Here is a 14,207-nt window from a genome sequence, read left to right as displayed (position 1 = left end):
GTAATAAATTATACATTATAATCTATAGCTACGCTGCGCAGTGCACGTGTAATTATAATAATTATTATTTATTCCTGATAATAATAAATTATTATGACATTACAATAAAAAGACATAATATATACCACGTGGAAGATATTTTTCATCATATGCCTCTCATATTACAGGTATAAGTATATAATATCAATAGATTCATGATTAATGGTATGCTGTCATTTAACATTTAAAATGGTCGATGAATCATAATAACATCCATAAAACAAATAAGTTGTATGGTGCTTATTAATAAATTATATTATAATAATATATTTTGACCAACGAATAAATCACATAATATTATTATAGATATTTAAATCTTTATGAGGTGATAACAAAAACATTTTAAAACAGTTGCACGTCTCTTAACCAACTGCTATGATCAGGTTTTAGTTTAAAAATTACAGTTACACAAAAAGAAATAGAACTTAGTAGATATCTACAATAACGATTAATTAGAAATAACATGTGTATAAATTGTTTATATAATATATATATACATGTTGCATGAAGATTTGCCCATTGCGATATGTCACTAAATAATGGAGATATAGAAATTCTGGTTTTGTAATAAGACTTGCCGGGATAAGAAATATAAGTATTTCATTTTTTAATTTATTTTAATTTTCTAGCAAAAAAGTTAAAAATATATTTTTATATTTTATAAAAAATAAAATTATAATAAAAATTTTAATTTTAATTATATTTTAAAAAAAAATGACTATAGTCATTTGTAAAGTTTATTTTTCTGAAAATTTTAATTTTTCAAAATTTTATTTTCATTAATTTCATGATTTTTAATAATTTTTCTAGTTTTGAAGAAATAAAATTTAATTATAACTAGGTAGGTACTTACCAGGTGGCACGGCATGTCACATATTTGACAACACTACAGTGTTTAATAATTGGCAATTTTCCTCGAAAATTAAAATTAAAATCAGGAAATTAATGAAAATGAAATTTTGAAACGTCAATATTTTCAGAAAAAATAAACTCCACAAAATAGTTATAGTCAATTTTTTGGAATCATTATAATAAATAACTGAGCCACCAATATTATCAATGATTGAAAATTAAGTTTTGAATCGAGTAATATATATATTTTACAAAACTGTTTATTAAATTTAAATACTTAATTTTTTGTTTCTTTCAGATTGTTATGTCCGGACAAGTTGCTGAGTACATTAATATATTTCCATGTCATACTCAAGCTGTTGAGAGAGCCGTTAAGTTAGTACAATGTACATATCCTCGGCAACATAAGCCGTCGGGCTTAAAGTAAAATAATTAATTAAATATTTGTGTAGTTACTAAATTTAAGCGTCAATTATATTTTAGTTTGGAGGTTGGCGGTGGCCGTAATGGACTGGAAGATATTTTCTATGGATTTAGGATGATTGCTTAGTATTTTTTTTAATGGTTCGAGAAGGTTGGAGAGGCTTGTTCTTATATAATGGTATGTTTGGCATTTGTTAGTAAATTGTTTTAAATCTGAGGCATTATAACTGGTGAACCTATTATAATCATAAATGTTATGTTAACCATTTACCAAAAATTTACCTAACCAAATAATCATTTATTTAACATTAACATTAATCAATATTATATAATGAGCCAATCAAAATTGGATTAAAAATATATCTTTACACGTTGATAATAAATACATTTAAAAAATATTATCCAATTGTAAGATAGAAAGAACTTAATACATATCATAAATCAAATTAATTGCAAATATAATTAAATAATAAATATTTTTATTTAGTTTTGATTTTTGATCATGTAGGTAACAACAGGTTATACTAAGTGACTATAGTTGTGATGAATAGAATGATTATATAATAATATTGTACAAATGTACAATCGTCTATCAGTTATAAAGTTATAGCTTAGATTCTAAAAACACGAACGGAACGTGATGAAAATATTATGTAGGTAGTTGATTCCATTTTCACAGTTTTGCTCACTTATATTATTCAACATTTGGCTAAAACTATATAATAAAATGTTCTAAAAAAATCATATTAGTAAATATTATATTCAAATACATTTGAATTACTTAATGATGTGATATCTTTATACTATACAGCTTTACCAATTGACATAGACACGAGAAAAATAAGAATATCTACTTTAATACGATATATAAATTTTACTAGGCAATAACAGGTGCTTATACGTTTAGTTATTGAAATCTGCCAATGAGAATTAATATTTTAATTAACAGAAGGATTGCAAAATTCATTCCATGTTTAATAAACAACATGAATCCTGTCTAAAGTCAGTGAAGGTCAACCTAATTAAATAACAATAATAATTGTATTATTTTCATGAATTTTCTTAGTTTTGTCGTTGTTCTAATAACACAATGCAGAAAAATGAATACAGCACACGTTTTCTATAGTAAAATTTAAAAAAAATTTTAATGATTATGTTGTAGTTCCTTAAAATAAAAAACATAAATACAAAATAATTAATATATCAATATTAAAAAAGTAAATTCATTATTTAACATTGGTTTTCTGAAAAAAAGTTTAAAAAAAAAAACTTAATAAAGATAACCATAATAATGAAAAAAACTAAATCTAATTAACACATTGATACATAACATTTGAGTAGGTAGGTACATAATGTTAAACATTATTAAAATTAACCTTACTATTAATTATTAATTAATTATTTTTGTATATTCAAGCTATAAATATGTTGGTGGTTTGAATATCGAAGAATTAATCTAAATATTTTGAAAACACCAATGGTTATATCTTATAAAAAATGATAATTTTAATAATATTGAAATGCTTTTGAATTCCAATAATAATAGTTTTCAAAAACTAATAAAATACCGAAAATCGTTTGGTAACTAATCAGTATTATACATTTGAATATTTAATATCACTAAAGTTTAAACTCTAATGCTCTCAAATAACTATTTTGAATATTCTTAAATTTATTATGTTTTAAAAGTGTATTTATAAACATTTTTTTGAAATTTTCTATGGTATATTTTTGGGTTACATCAAAATTAAAAACTAATTTCTAATTTAATTTAAATTTGGTTTTTTTTTTATATTTCCTAACTATTTTTAATAGTACTAGTCAATTTTAACTTTTTAATGCCCAAAATATAAATTAGATACACTTCGATACCAGAAACATTCCTCAAAATTCATGACTGGATCGTTTTTTGTAATATTAAAGATGCCTTCAGATAAAAATATGAAAGTTAATAATAAGCACACTTTATTTTAAAACCATTAACTCCATCGCTCAGCTCAGAATCTATATTTATTTTTAGGTATATAGTAGATAACCGTTCTGCTCTATGGTATATTAGTTAACTGTTCCTTGTCATTGAATCGATAACTGTAATCTACAGTTATGTGATTATAATTTTTTAGATAAAACTAAAACATAAATACTCATAATAATTTTTCATTTTCCAACAATTTAAAAAAAAAAACTCTGGGACATAAGAACATTAATTATTGCAAAATACTTATCTAATTAACAAGGAAGTGTGCAAAACCCCATAAATTCAACAAAGATTAAACATAAAAAACTAATATTTTCGCTTGGTGATCGCCGTTATCGCTTATTATTATATAAATTGATGTACAAATAATAACATAAAATTATTATTGTTTTAATTCTAATTAGTAATTGGTAATAATGTCGAATTTCATTATATACCTACTTATTGTGTCACTAAAATAAAATGTATAGATAGGTATTAAAACAATACCTGGTAACTCCAAGTAATTTAATTTTAAAAATAATACATTAATAAAGATTATTTGTAATAATATCAATAATAATCTGAAATGCACTTATAATATATACTATATACGCAAATTAACATTTATTTTGAATTGGAAAAAAATAAAAATACCATGATTGCGTTTTGATACATATTATATTATGTTGAATCATAAATTATATATATATTTAGTAAAAATATTTTGACTCGTTAATCATTACACATTTTAAATTTGCATTTATTAAATTTTTGATACTTTACCCATCAAGAAAATTGTATTTATTTGGTCAAAATGCTGGGAAACTTAATACAATAGATAGAAGGTTCTATATAAGTTGTTTCAATATTAATTTAGAAACATTTAAAAATCCATATACTATCATACCTTAACAATATTATTCATGGGCACTTGAGACTTTTAGAGTACATATGTACAATAGGTACATTTTTATATAATATTGTATTTTGAAATGCAATTTTATTAGCAAAAAATGAGAGTGTCACCACTCATTGCAAATACATCGATACATATATAAGTGTATGTCATGCAGCTACTGATTTCATTCAACATAAGAAATAATAAGTTATTAATTTAATAATAAATTATGAATTATTATCGTTACCCTTAGTATTTAAAAAGTATAAAGAGGTTTCTATAGTAACATAATTTTATTATTATTAAAGTTTTTTTCTAGGGGCAACTTAACTTTATAAAATTAATTTTATCTTTGTTATTGTTTGGTTGTCATGGCCACTGTAAAATTAAACCGGTCAGAAAAATACAGCAATATTTTTCTCTTCCAGTCTCAACACGAAAACGTAATGGTAACGCTCTGGGAGTCACACAAATGTCTACATGTCCAAAAAAAAATTATCTTACTCTAGTATTGATGCCTAATATTAATATAAATTAGGTACATCAATCATAATAATATTATAATATATACTTTGTGGGTAATATTTTCGACTGGTAGACCATATTATTGAAATTTTTTTAGTGTACCTTCAATTATTATTGAACTAAAATTTAACACATCCATCGTAGTGACTCTCTAGATACCTAATATAAAGTTACACACTTACGCACTTTTTTTTACTTTATTATTTGATGCATCTAAACTATGCAAACCGAAGAAACAAATATGAAACTTTTTTTCTTATTCAAAAAACTAATCAAACTGAAACAGAAATACAGCACGTGCATGATATTCATTATTAGATTTGGTTTTTATACTGCGAGTTTGAATATTAATTTAAATTAAACGTCTACCGTTGTCAGTCGATTATTACAATTCAAACTTCTTGCTTAAATTACTATTACATTTTAGATATATTTTATTGAGTGTATCTCAGGACCTTTTGATGTTATTTTATTTCTATTAGAAATAAAAGTTTCAACAGCTAAGTCATTAGCCTGCGACTGTATTTACATTATTATTAATGGGTAGTGTAGTAAAGTTGTGATTGGTGATTACATGGTTATAGGGTTAGTAGTTAATACATAATTGTATATTTACATTTTTGTTAGCTATACAGTTTTATCATAATATAAAATTTTAGAGTCGATGGATTTGAAAAAGCTATGGATCAATTGTGTATTATGTTCTCTTAGAGCTTCTCAATCGCTCAATCGATGATGTTTGGTTTAGGATGTTTCTTGCGTTTTATAATTACTAATTAATATGAATATGATGATGTTATATGAATTTGATAAATTATCTCGTTAGTTGAATTCGGTGCTTCGATGGCTAAAAGGCCGCTTATACTGATTATTAAAATTTTGTTTGATGTAGCTGTCTTTGCGAATATCAATGCTTCTTTAATAGTTGTTTTTCTTATCTAAAGATGCTGGCTTCAGAAAGAAATTTGAAGAGTTTGAGGTATGACTTGTGCAGTAAGCAAATCCTACTCATATTACTACGGATTTTGAAGCATCAGTGTAAATATTTTTAATCATCCTAGAATCTGGAATCTCATTTATCTGTTGAATCCTGGAGTTTAGTATGTGAAATTTCGTTGAAAATTGCTGTGATAATTATGTAAGAGGTGCTATTCTTTTTGAAGAGAAGGAGCCTTGTTGATTTTAGGTTACTTTTGCCAGAAAGAAGTTGTTGTAAAAATAGAAAAGGTGTTAGTAGTAATAAGGCAGTTTGAGTTATTACAAAGTTTGATGTATGTATCCGTGACTTTTTATTGCATTATAGATGCTCTGGGGTTATGAGAGGAAGTAAATATTTGTAATACCATGTGATGTTCAAGGTTTTTTTTGCTGCATATATTAGATTTACTTTATTTTTTCGAATCTATAGAGAAAGCTAGCCTGCAATACAAAGAATGCTAGGGACTAGGCTAGTGCGGAAATCTTCTATGGAAAGTCTGATTCTTTCATCCTGGATAAGATAAATGGTGTGCCAGATGTTAGAGTTTACTCAGTACCTAATAGATTTTAACAGTAGTCAATTTTGGATAAGATGAGCGATTTGTATATGGTGAGAAGTCTATTTTTCCAAACCCCGTGTATGATGTGGCAGCGTTGTGATGACTTTTATTCTATTCTTTCATCCAGTTTTGAGTTTTTTGAGGTGAAGCACCCATGTGAACATACTGTCAAAGATCATCCCGAGTATGTAGATGTTTCAGTGTATTTGGTTTTAGAATTATTTAGATATACGTAATGGAGTGTGTTGCTGTTTTTTCGATATTTATATTGTATGTCTTGTGGATAGGGTTATTCTAAAAACTTGTGGTACACTGAGAGCGTTACCATTACGTCATCGTGTTGAGGGAAGGGTAAAATATTGTTGTATTTTTCTGACCAATTTTGTGTTAGTTGTCATGATAACGAAACAATATAAAATAAAATTATTATTATGAAGTTAGGTTTCCCATAACAACCAATAATTAATAATAATAGAATTGTAGTATTTATAGCAACCTCATTTTATTTTTTAGATTCTCAGGGTAACGATAATAATTTATTATTATATTACTAACTTATTAATTTCTATAAATCGAATGAAATTATCGCATAGCATAATACACAAATACCGATGTGTTTACATGGAGTGTGGATACACTTTATCTTTTTTTATTTCTGTTATTGAAAATTATCGTGGTGGTTTCGGATGGTGAGAACTTGAAGCCTGTGGTGGAAGAGTATAGTGATAGAGCTTTTAGCGCAGTTTGAAGAAGCGCTACATACAGAAGTTTTAATATTGTCACCTCTGCAGTATTATATATTTCAGTAATCAACAAATAGTAAACATTTTATGGGAGGCTTTAATATGTTATAAGATATAGCGATGATGGCGATGAGAAACAATATGATACTTATTGAAGAGCGTTGGGATAGTCCGATCTCAATCTCTAGATTTCTATAATGTATGTTTTCAATTTTTACCTGAAATTGTCGATCAAGAAGGAAATTGTGAACATAAGTTAGCATGTTTTCTGTAATATTCCGTTTCTATCAAAGATGGTACCTAAATTTTTTTCCATATATTATCATATGCCTTTTCTATATCATTGATATTATTAATATTCACATTATTGGTATCAATTTTTTCTATATCTATTCAATATATTTCATTGTTGAAGAAGTAGGTACCTACTCTATCCGTTAATCGGTAAGTTTAATATTATTTATAGCCAAAACTCAAAATTTCCATGACATCCATCTCCTAGAATCATTTAAATAACTCTTTGATTTGATTTTTTTTTAATTGTTGAATAAAATAAGACATTTTTCATTAAACTTCTTAAACAAACGAAAAAAAAATTAAAAGTAAAATTGATGAAACTTATATTAAAATTTAAGAATTTTAGCAGTATTGCTACTACTTAAATTAAAATATTGTCTTCAAATATAACAAGTACCGCCAACCTAATGCGAAAAACGTATAATAGTAGTATTAGTAGTTATATAGAAAATATATGAATTGCAATATAATTGTATTATATTTTTGATTCTTAACTCTTGCGTTATACATTAATTGTACTATTTTATTAGTAAATATATTAACTTAAATTGCAATTTATTTTTACTTTCAATGGTTTAATCAAATATTTTGAAGCCATCAAAAAATGATGTATTATGTTTTCGACCAAAACAATTTAAATTACGATTTAACCATTTTTAAGTGTAATAATAACTTCATTTTGATGTATTCATATTTTAAAACAACAAATTTAATAATTAAATGATGTGCTTTAAGAATCAAGAGTTAATATTTAATCTTAAGTGATTTAATAAATGGTTTTTAATCGTAAACTGTCTGTTTTTTTTTTTTTTTTTAATCTGCAATAATATTAGATATTTGTTTACTGAAGATCATGATTTTATAAGATTATTTATTCTGCACCATTTAAAAGTATAGTTTTGCTCTATATATATATTGGATAATCAACCTTTTCATGAATTTATCTTGTTGTCAGCAATATATTAACAGCACCACAGCTATAAGCAGGGATAATTACATATTGTCGAGACTTCGCATTATCCTGGGTTCAATGCGGTGAAATACAGAGCAACTTATCGATACCTCTTTATTTATTAATATTTAATGTCATAAATGGATAGCTCGAAACACAGTGTAACATCAGCTATTTATATCTAAAAATATAATATAATTATAATTAGTATCTTTTAAACTTACCACAAATTTTAATAAAACTAAAACATCTATTCAAATGAAATTTAGACTATAAGCTTAAATTATTACATAGGTATGTATATTTTATAATAAAAAAGCTATTTTGTTTATAACTTAAATAATACTATTGAAACGTAGGTATCGTGAGCAGAGGAGTGAATAGGTATTACTCCTCTCACTATTCCTTATTTGAAAACTTAAAAATACCAATCTATCATTTCTAGCAAATCAGATTGTAAAATCCAAGAATAATATGGAGAGCCGGTCGTATGTAGAAAACTGTCAAGACGTCTACGTGTGTCTGATATGTGTACACTGATATGTCAACATAGTGACAGTTGTGAAATTGCTACTTTCGTTAGAAGCAAACGAGAAAAATATAAATTCTGGCCATCATAGTTATTTCTCTTTAACCCTAATATTTCTAATTTTATCACTACAATAATATGCAAATCACAAGTATAAAGAGTCAGAACACATTTGAAAACTTGATGATTTATCAAAACGTCTTATTTAATTGTGATTATAATAAAACATTTTTAAACATTCAGACTCATAAACGTTATATTATCTTAAAAAATATATCATAAAATATTTAACTAGAAAACAATACAATTTTATACTGTATGAGTTACCTACCACCTGTGTTTCGAGTATGTAAATTATTCTGCTGCGCTTATCGAAAGAAATATATTAAAATCATGCTGACGTTCGATAAATTAAACTAAATGATTCTATTAGTATACATCGGTGTGATCAAAACTATTTGGAGGCATTTATTTTATAATAGATTGTGCAAATTATAGTTAGATCCATACAAAACCACACACTCGATACTACAGAAATAATAGATCGAAGAACAGGAAAATACAGTAAACGGTCATATACTTTATTAACTAGTTCTTGAAACTCTTCCAATCACATAAGGAAAACTATTTTCAACAATTTAAATAAGGAAGTAAAGAAACTTATAAAAAGTTTATTTGAAAGTCAATCCTATAGTACCTATGATATATCTAATTAATAAAAATAAAATAAAAAGCAATAAATAAAATATTTAGTTATCTTGAGGATAATGTAGTGTGTGTCAATAAAATTTTAAAGTCTGTATTGGTATCGTATATCATATCTAACCTTATCAATTATTATTGAATATCACGTAGGTATTACTTATAGATTGAATTTGATCGTATTGAAAATATTCAGTTATTAGGTACCTATAATAACAATATAATACATTATAACTTATTGGTTATGACAACCGTTATAAATACGTATTATATACGTCACTTATTATTTTTTTATTATTATTATTATTATTATCACTTATCCCCTCAATTCAGTATATCTATGAAATCACTATTTTTTACTATTATTTTATTCTTTGTATTAATCGTACTAATGTACTATACTTATATTGAATTATTTAAAATGTGTTAATTGTCAAATATTATCACACTATTATTGTTATTGTATATTGTAAATAAATTATGCATTGTCCGTATAAATATTGAAATAAAAAAATAAAAAAATAATTAATATAACTAACTAATATAATTTGTTTTAGATATATTTTTAATTTTTACATTTTCTTTTTTTATACATATAATATAATATATTTACATTTAACTGTTTTTGTTATTCGTTGTTGCCGTAATTTAATAAATATAACTTAATAATTTTATTTACTAATTTATGATTTTTTAGTTTTTATACGTCCAAACGGCTACCAATTTGTCCTAGATCACTCAAACTGTGTGTTAAATTCGTTTCCTGTGATTTTGCTAGCAGTATATTATTATAATACATATAGATAGATAATGGTTAAAATATACTAAGTAATAATCTTACAACGACATTGAATTAAGTTTATCATTATGTAAATTTATTCGTTTTATCGAGAAAAGTCTGACAATTCAAATATTCAATTGAATGATATTTGGACCTATCACTTTTTAACTTGGTCTATATTCTGCCAATCGGACTAATAGATCTCTGTACCAATTAATTTTGTCACATTTGGTCTGCAAGGCAGCCGACAGAACCGGTGCCTGCTGGAGGTGCTGGGCTAAGGGACACGCTATGAAGGATTGCGTGGAAGCAGACGATCGGTGCGTGGCATGTGAGTCCACCGGGCTCCCGAAAATTCCCCACAAGCCAGGTTCGGGCGCATGTGCCGCCAGAAAACAGTCGGCAGCAGGCAAAACCGGCCACAATGTATAGACTTCTTCAAATCAACCTGAACGTGAGCTGGGCAGCGGAACAACTCATGGTTCAGACGGCGGACGAAGAGGAAGCGGATGTCCTTATTATCTCCGAGCCTGCGACCCATTACGGCCGGGAAGACAGGTGGTGCTTCAGCCACGATCAAAAGGCCGCCGGGGGCACATCACGCCATACCGAGCTCAGTTACGACAATCGGGGCTCCGGAAACGGCTTCGCCTGGATGTCGTTCAGGGATCTGACCATCTTCAGCTGCTACCTGCGCCCCAGTCTTACGATTCAAGAGTTCATCGCCTCTTTGAGTGATATCGATGATGCAATCAGAGCCAGGGGTAACGTCTCCATCATACTGGCAGGGGATTTCAACGCTTGGCACGTCGAATGGGGCTCCAGAGCCAGCAACCCAGGAAAGAACGGTCCCGCTAGTGCCCCTGACGTTCCACATGTCACAGGCACTAACGGGACACGGCTGTTTCCAGTCATATCTCTACAGGAGAGCCAGGGCCGCCAGTCCAATGTGCCTACAGTGCAGAGGCGGAAAGGACACGGTGGAGCATACTCTGCTTGAGTGCTACTACTGGAACGTCCTCCGTGATCCTTTGTCCATCCACCTGGGGTACAGACCGCGTACAGCCGACATCCAGGATATAATTTGCGGGCCGCCATTTGACCAGCTTCCAGCAGACCCAGATGAAAAGTTGAATATACTAAGGTACGCGGAGGAGTCTTTTCGGCTGTTCTATGGAATGGTCAAACGCATCTTCTCACGCAAAGAAGAAGAGGAGCGAGTCCGTCAGGCTGCGGAGGTGCGGTGATAAGAAATGTTGTTGCAAAAATGTTGTTATAAAAATTGTTGTTGTAAAAATTGTTATTGTAAAAATTGTTGTTGTAAATATTGTTGTTGTAAATATTGTTGATGTAAAAAGATTGTTGTAATATTAGCGAGTGGGGGATTGCCCCACCACTAATAATTGTTGTTGTTGTTATTGTTATCAATAAACGATGGGAGTCAGAGGAGAAGTAATGATAACGCGGTTCCTTCTCTGGCTCTTGATACAAAAGGAAAAAAAAAATCACATTTGGTCACTGCAATTGGAATGATATTTAATTCTGGCAATAAGAAATATATAATAATAATAAGCAACCATTTATAAATAAACAAAAATATATACCAATATATTATGCTGATGTTAAATTGAATTTCATAATTAAGTATCTTTTTATTATGTTATGTTTATTTAATTAAATCATATTTTTATTTGTATAATTTTTTTACTATAATACGAATATTAATATCGTTGAATTCCGTTACCAGATACGAGCTTATACTCGTAACTTAGTTTTTATACGTACCTATCAGCTATTAATTATAAATGTGTTTTGTTGTAATTATTTAAATGTAATTTTTTTGGCCCAGTAAACAAATAAATAAATAAAATCAATAAACATTGTAGTAGGGCTTGTTTTTTAGTTCCTTAAAAACCTCAAATGTCAATACTTACTTTTCGTCTATCGATATAAATAATATTATTTCATTGGTATTCAATTATTATTTCTTATTAGTGTTTAATAAACTGTAGTAAAAATAATAAATAATTTTTCGCTATTTGTAGTACGCGATAATGAGATGGCAATGTTGTTTAAATTTCTTCACAACCTTTGTTTGTTAAACGACATGATATCACATCGTCCAAGATTTTACAAGATTTATTCACAAAATATATAATGTATATAATAGTAGTTCAAAATAAGTTAACAGAGTAGTTGTTGAGAAAAACTAGTGGGTGTATAGACTATGGATATATGTATAGTCTTACTGTTAAAATAAAATTTCTCAATTAAATGTATCTATAACATAATTTAAATAAAAAAACATGAAATAATAATGGCACAATATGAATTATAGCGAAAGAATAATTGATAATAATGACCAAATTCGGCAAATTCTATAAACCATAAGCCAATAAAATTAGTCATTTTTGACTTAGTAATTAATAAAATATATTTATACATACGAACATATTTTCTTCACACCATTTGTGTATTAAATGATATTTCTCGATTGTTATTTTTGTATATTGAAATATTAACTTAGATATTTATTTCCATGAACATATTTTTTATGACCATTTTTACCGGCCATCCGGACACACAGGCAGGCGACAAACATCTATACAACTATATATTAAATATAAAGAAAGAAGAAAGGCTTACATAAATTCTCTGTATATTCACTTTTATTCTTATTATTTATTCAATCATAAATAGTATTATATTTCTATTGATATTATATAATGAATAAGTATAAAATATAATAAATTATGATTGGTTATGTAGTGCCACAATATTTTGAACCAGTTCGAACCATTTCTATTCAACATGTATGTAAACTGTATTTGCGATTTGAATTTATGTGGCTCAGTTTTTTCATATATTAACGAATCATGTCTTCTCTTTTCTTTTATAAGTTGGAATCGCTACATAAAAAGCAACCCGAGGAATATGAATGGGTAGTACTCAAACAATTAAATAGTAGGACACTAATATTAAATATTAAAAAATCAATTTTATTGATTTCTATGTTAATAATATACTTATACCTATCAACAATAAAAGTATCTATTCTTGTAATAATTTAGACTCTGCTTCTTGTAAAGATATTTTTTGATTTTGGTTCAACCTTTTTTAAATTAAATTTTTGGTGATTTTAATTTTCATCAATAAGTTTATTTTACTTGGATACTGTAACTCTTCTACTCCATCACAAGCAATGTTTGTTGGAATCAAAATTAACCAAAAATATGTTTTATTTTATTCAGCTGTATAATTTTTAATGTTGATATTATAAATAAATAAAACTAAGATAACTACCCACATTTTATATATTTTTATTTTTTATTGAACTAAAAAAAACATCAACAACAAAGGTTATTAGTTTTTGTTAAGATACAATGTTAACGGTATTACAATGTTTATATGATGCTAACTACATATGGTTACTATTTAAGTTAATGTTACAATTTTTTTTTTTTTATCAATACGTTTAAATTTTGTTGTATAAATCCGATCCTTTGAGAAAGGCTATCATGTTCGATGTGGTCTCGTTGCTCGGTTCCAGAGCTCCATACAAGTTGGGTGGAATGTTGTATTTCTCCATAACTTCTAATTATTGATAACACTCTGTTATTATATGTTTCACAGTCAGTGTAACCCCGCAGGCTGCACATTGAGGGGGTTCTTCTTTGGCCATGAGGTGTTTATGTGTCATCCTTGTGTGGCCTATTCGGAGACGATTTATAATAATTTTTTCTCTTCTGCTGAGATATTGATTTTTCCAACTTAGGATTGTGTTTTTTATTTCATTGAGTTTGGTCCGTTGTTTTGACCAGTGCGTTTGCCATTTTATTAGTGTATTGTTTTTAATTTGGGTTTTGATGTCGTCATATGTTACTATGTCCAGGAACTGTATATTCTGGTTGTTAGGTTGTGCCGCCTCCTTTGCTGCTTGGTCTGCCGTCTCGTTCCCCCTAATATTT

The 14,207-nt window shown here is 27.5% G+C and overlaps 1 protein-coding gene across 2 annotated transcripts; it reads left to right on the top strand.

Annotated features, from left to right (window-relative positions):
- Nucleotides 1-412: 412 nt before the first annotated feature.
- On the top strand, nt 413-12,012 carry LOC149057494 (uncharacterized). 2 transcript variants are annotated; one of them, XM_089224678.1, is made up of 4 exons: nt 413-634; nt 1,190-1,314; nt 1,375-1,492; nt 10,484-12,012. In XM_089224678.1, exon 4 carries the CDS (start codon nt 10,664-10,666, stop codon nt 11,237-11,239), a length of 576 nt encoding a protein of 191 aa, XP_089080804.1. In that variant the 5' UTR covers nt 413-634; nt 1,190-1,314; nt 1,375-1,492; nt 10,484-10,663; the 3' UTR covers nt 11,240-12,012. The 2 variants fall into 2 exon arrangements, with proteins under 2 accessions (XP_089080804.1, XP_089080803.1); XM_089224677.1 differs by having other exon boundaries at nt 10,156-12,012.
- Nucleotides 12,013-14,207: the final 2,195 nt, after the last annotated feature.

Source organism: Diuraphis noxia, unplaced genomic scaffold (assembly GCF_037042655.1).
Source record: "Diuraphis noxia isolate RWA-SAM2 unplaced genomic scaffold, SU_Dnox_SAM2 contig0003, whole genome shotgun sequence".
NCBI classification, from domain to species: domain Eukaryota; kingdom Metazoa; phylum Arthropoda; class Insecta; order Hemiptera; family Aphididae; genus Diuraphis; species Diuraphis noxia.
Note: the sequence above shows the minus strand (reverse complement) of the source record. Positions and strands in the feature narration are given on the sequence as shown.